The sequence below is a fragment of the Oncorhynchus keta genome, chromosome 34 (genome assembly GCF_023373465.1).
Source record: "Oncorhynchus keta strain PuntledgeMale-10-30-2019 chromosome 34, Oket_V2, whole genome shotgun sequence".
NCBI lineage: Eukaryota > Metazoa > Chordata > Actinopteri > Salmoniformes > Salmonidae > Oncorhynchus > Oncorhynchus keta.
The window spans coordinates 27,414,436-27,420,435 of NC_068454.1; the positions used below are offsets into that span (position 1 = coordinate 27,414,436).

General features: G+C 43.0%; 1 protein-coding gene across 2 annotated transcripts in view; it reads right to left on the reverse strand.

Annotated features, from left to right (window-relative positions):
• LOC118366646 (receptor tyrosine-protein kinase erbB-4-like) overlaps positions 1-6,000 on the reverse strand; it is a 545,013-nt gene that overhangs the window by 159,450 nt on the left and 379,563 nt on the right. For both annotated transcript variants that reach the window (XM_052493562.1, XM_052493560.1), the window contains exon 4: positions 1,923-2,054. In XM_052493562.1, coding sequence (XP_052349522.1) covers positions 1,923-2,054 — 132 coding nt within the window. The remainder of the gene's footprint in view (positions 1-1,922; positions 2,055-6,000) is intronic.

The following is a 6,000-nucleotide window of genomic DNA, read 5'->3' on the forward strand; positions in this document are numbered from 1 at the left end:
ATTGTAAAATAAGTCATATCTATCAGTAATATTGTAAAATAAGTCAGTAATATTGTAAAATAAGTCAGTAATATTGTAAAATAAGTCATATCTATGAGTAATATGAACCACTTCACTGTCTTTTGATCAGGTTTGTCCTCTCTGGGCGACAAACTGAACCATGAAAGCCTCTTCTGTTACACCTCCCTCTCTCTCACTCTTTCCCTCCCTCTCGTTCTAGGTTAGCATAAAAACACCAGTCAGTAGAAGCTGATCAGGAGAGGAGACATGGTAATGGGGTAAGCTGGGGAGCTGGAGATAAAGACATGTCTATCTGTAACATATATGTATACCTGAGCCCACACAGAGTTGTATATGATGTCATAACCAGGCTTTAGTGTCCAAGGTCTTACTATCTACATTCTAATTCCCCTTGACCTTCAGTACAACTATCACACTCTTTCTCTCCGCATCATAATGTTTCACTACTGAAGGTTAAAATGTCGAAACGAAATGACTTTACAACTTTCTGTGTTATGGGTTTGGCTATGAGAGCTAGAGAGGCTTATACGTGGATTGATAGGGAGTCGATTTCAAATTCCTTTGTTGTTTTGAAGAGCCAATAAAAACAAAAAAAAAACCTGGAGTTGCCCCAAGAATAGAGGAGATTATAGTCTAAAGATGGATTACAAGTTTCCAGACCCCCTTTGATCTTTAGTAGGATGTGTAGTGTCTGCACTGTTTGTATGTGTGTGTGTGTGTGTGTGTGTGTGTGTGTGTGTGTGTGTGTGTGTGTGTGTGTGTGTGTGTGTGTGTGTGTGTGTGTGTGTGTGTGTGTGTGTGTGTGTGTGTGTGTGTGTGTGTGTGTGTACGTGCGTGCGTTCGTGCGTGCGTAAATCAGATTATCAAAAGTATTGAGTGAGACCAATGAAGAGAATGCAATATAAATGGATGATGCTGACATATCATCAATGCTGTGAGCTGGTGTTTGAAGGTTGGCAGATCCAGAGGTTGTTCTAGGACAGCTAGTCATTAATAACAAATAAAAACATACAATAAATAAAGAATAAACCAAAACCAACAGATATATCACCAACCAATGACAAAACCACTCCATAAAACATGAGGGAACTATAGAGCAAGGGTTACAAACAGACTCGTGGGACAATGAGAGAAAATCAGGTCAGAAGAGCAATAACACAAGGCGACATAAACTACCCCCACTGCTACCCCCCCACGACTCCCTTCGTCAGATTAGGCCGATGGCATGTTTGTGCTATAAAAATATAAAATAATAATAATTATGTTCACTTGTCTTCTCTTTGATTACAGAAAGGCATTACTGAGAGATTATGCATTTCTTGGAACTGTTGTTTTACGGATTCAGGTTACTAAGTGTATCCCGAATGGCACCCTATCACCTTTATAGTATACTACTTCCCATAGAGCTCTGGTCAAAAGTAGTACACTACAGTGTATAGGAATAAGTTTCCATTTGGGACGTATAATAAGTGATTGCTTTTCTGGCTGTTGACACTCCTTGTGTAGCCACTTCTCGGTTAATATGGTACATTTGTGATATCATTTCATTAGGGTCACAGTTGAGCAAGGTATATTTTGTAGGCCCTTAGATGTGACATGTTGAGATATTATGATCTTAATTCTGTTCATGGCAGCCTTGTCCTATATGCGTCTGTCACCATGTGTTTATAACATAGTTTGTCTCTCTCCATTGTCCTAAAAGCTATAAAGGTAAATTGGTGAAATCATTTATTTGTGTATGAGAACGTGGCTGGATGGATAGACATTTCCTATTTTGTTGGTGAGTTACTATGATATTGGTGGTCATAGTCTGGCTCTTCTTATTATTGTAAAAGACATCCAGGCTACATATAAAAGTGTTAAGAAAATGAGTCTACATTTTCCATTGGTGAGCTACTCACATGTAACACTGCTATTGGTTGGCACAACCAGAGGGCTGACGCGGGCGTTCTTGACGATGTCTTGCCAGTGTATGGTGTCTGCGTGGCACAGGAACTTATTCTGGTCGACATAGACACCACCCTGTAGGATCTCTGTAGGATAGGAGAAAACACAGAGAAACACATCAGGACAAAGTACTGACACACACACACACACACACACACACACACACACACACACACACACACACACACACACACACACACACACACACACACACACACACACACACACACACACACACACACACACACACACACACACAGATATGCGACCTGTTTCAGAAAGCTGGGTGTATAATGGACGTCACTACTTTACAGGAGAGGCATTTCATCTAAATGAATTTTTTGTTGTTGCAGTAATGCCATTTGAACATGTTAACATTCATGTGCCGTAATAACAAACTGGTTTGTCATCTATAAATATAAATAAAGTGTGAAATCACAAAGCTGTTTAGACACAAAGAAAGTACAGAATCTTGCCTAGAGGAACAGCTAAAGGAGTCCTCAGCCCTGAGTACAATACCGCTCTATCAGCCAGACAGACATGATAGATGTGGCTTTCGGCCAGACAGACCTTGTCTTATTGGTGATATTAACTGTCATCTAGTTTCGTTGTTGTTTTTCCTCTCTCCTCCTCCATAGATTGGAGACTCATAGTAGCAGACACACACAAACATGCACAAACACATATATGCACGCACGCACATATGCTCACACACACACAAACACAGGAAATAATTACGTTACCCCCCCGGTACCAAATCCATCCAGCCTGGATTTAAACCCTCAGCCAGTCAGGGAAAGACAACACTAACACGTTTGCAATTTCATATTTCATGATTGGAGGGAGGAGAGGATGAGATATCCAAAATGGCACCCTATTCCCTATATAGCGCACTACTTTTGACCAGGGCCCTGGGCACTACATAGGGAATAGAGTTCAATTTGTGATGCAACCCCAGTCTTCTAATATGGATTATATTGTCAACCTCGGATCAGAGAGTTTACTGGGGCTGGGGGAGATCCGACCAACCCCCTCTCTTCACCCTCACTAACCTCCATCCCTCAGTGCACTATGGTGCACAGAGGACAGCCCTGATTATTCTCATCTTGGGAATTCTCAGAGATAATTTTATATACATTTTTTACGATTATTTAACTAGGCAAGTCAGTTAAGAACAAATTCTTATTTACAATGATGGCCTACCCCGGCCAAACCCTAACACGGACGACGCTGGGCCAATTGTGCACCGCCCTATGGGACTCCCAATAACGACCGGTACAGCCTGGAATTGAACCAGGGTCTGTAATGACACCTATCCTCAGAGAGAGTCCTTTCCAGACCTCATCCAGACTATTCTCAGAGAGAGTCCTTGTCAAACCTTATCCAGACTATCCTCAATGAGAGTCCTTGTCAGACCTAATCCAGACTATCCTCAATGAGAGTGCTTGTCAGACCTAATCCAGACTATTCTCAATGAGAGTCCTTGTCAGCCCTAATCCAGACTATCCTCAATGAGAGTCCTTGTCAGACCTAATCCAGACTATCCTCAATGAGAGTCCTTGTCAGACCTAATCCAGACTATCTTCAATGGGAGTCCTTGTCAGACCTAATCCAGACTATCCTCAATGAGAGTCCTTGTCAGACCTAATCCAGACTATTCTCAATGAGAGTCCTTGTCAGCCCTAATCCAAACTATCCTCAATGAGAGTCCTTGTCAGGCCTAATCCAGATTATCCTCAGAGAGAGTCCTTGTCAGACCTAATCCAGAATATTCTCAATGAGAGTCCTTGTCAGACATAATCCAGACTATCCTCAGTGAGAGTCATTGTCAGACCTAATCCACACTATCCTCAGAGAGAGTCCTTGTCAGACCTTATCCAGACTATCCTCAGTGAGAGTCCTTGTCAAACCTAATCCAGATTATCCTCAGAGAAAGTCCTTGTCAGACATAATCCAGACTATCCTCAATGAGAGTCCTTGTCAGACCTAATCCAGAATATTCTCAATGAGAGTCCTTGTCAGACCTAATACAGACTATCCTCAGAGAGAGTCCTTGTCAGACCTTATCCAGACTATCCTCAGAGAGGGTCCTTGTCAGACATAATCCAGACTACCCTCAGAGAGAGTCCTTGTCAGACCTAATCCAGACTATCCTCAGTGAGAGTCCTTGTCAAACCTAATCCAGATTATCCTCAGAGAGAGTCCTTGTCAGACATAATCCAGACTATCCTCAATGAGAGTCCTTGTCAAACCAAATCCAGACTATCCTCAATGAGAGTCCTTGTCAGACATAATCCAGACTATCCTCAATGAGAGTCCTTGTCAGACCAAATCCAGACTATCCTCAATGAGAGTCCTTGTCAGACATAATCCAGACTATCCTCAGAGAGAGTCCTTGTCAGACATAATCCAGACTATCCTCAATGAGAGTCCTTGTCAGACATAATCCAGACTATCCTCAGAGAGAGTCCTTGTCAGACATAATCCAGACTATCCTCAGAGAGAGTCCTTGTCAGACCAAATCCAGACTATCCTCAATGAGTCCTTGTCAGACATAATCCAGACTATCCTCAATGAGAGTCCTTGTCAGACCTAATTCAGACTATCCTCAGAGAGAGTCCTTGTCAGACATAATCCAGACTATCCTCAGAGAGAGTCCTTGTCAGACATAATCCAGACTATCCTCAGAGAGAGTCCTTGTCAGACATAATCCAGACTATCCTCAATGAGAGTCCTTGTCAGACATAATCCAGACTATCCTCAATGAGAGTCCTTGTCAGACATAATCCAGACTATCCTCAGAGAGAGTCCTTGTCAGACATAATCCAGACTATCCTCAATGAGAGTCCTTGTCAGACATAATCCAGACTATCCTCAATGAGAGTCCTTGTCAGACATAATCCAGACTATTCTCAGAGAGAGTCCTTGTCAGACATAATCCAGACTATCCTCAATGAGAGTCCTTGTCAGACATAATCCAGACTATCCTCAATGAGAGTCCTTGTCAGACATAATCCAGACTATCCTCAATGAGAGTCCTTGTCAGACATAATCCAGACTCCTGCCGAATAAAACACAGAAAAAAACTTGTTAGAAGATTTGCATTATTTACAGAGCTGTCTTTGTCTCTCTCAACAAATGTGTGCGTGTGGCTCTCTATATTTTCCACAAACAGATTAGCGGCGTACGGCTGAAACAGATTAGACATATTCATAACCATTACGGGGTTGGCTGGCTGGCGGATGCGCTGTAACAGTGTGTGTGTGTGACCTAGCCGTCCCGTAGCAGCCTGATTAAAGCGTACTCCACAGATGATTGGACGTGGTGTTAATATGTTTTCTGCTTCTCTCTACGGGAGGGAAGGAACCTGTCGCTCAACACGGAAATTAATTCTCAGCCACGCCATGGGTGAGATGGGAGGAGGGACGTTGCGCTAGGGTTTGTGTGTGCTAAGGTTGGTGTGTGTGTGTGTACGATTCCGCTAGGGCATGTGTGGCACTCACAGCACAGAGGGAGCAGGGAGCTGCCGCTGCTGCTCCAGGCAAGGAGGACAAACAAAGACCACCAAACACAAAACCTCAGCATGACGTTTTTATGGACCAGAGGAGAGGTGATGTGGTGTGTGCGTGCATATGCGCGTTAGCTCGTTGTTGACCCTCTCTGCGTGCGCCAACTGTGCTCACTGACTCAGTCATTTTTAAACCTATGAGTGAAGTACGACAGAAAGGAGCAAGTGGCTCAAAACAAAAAGAACTAGTGAGGTAAAAGCTTGGTTAGAACACCACCCGTATCAAATTGTTGTCACAACATTAACACCCTCAGAAAACTGATTATTGTGAGACCATAAAAAAAAACGATTAAAATGAAGTAAATTTCCACAGCTGAATTTTTACGCGGAGTGGAACAGGGGAACCCAAGCGCAGACTCAGACGAGGAGACTGGGATGAAGTAACCAAGGTATTTATTGAAACACAGGGGGAAGATGGAGTGCTGGCCAGGGGAAGCTCAGATGGGTTTCAGAAAACCAGGTGT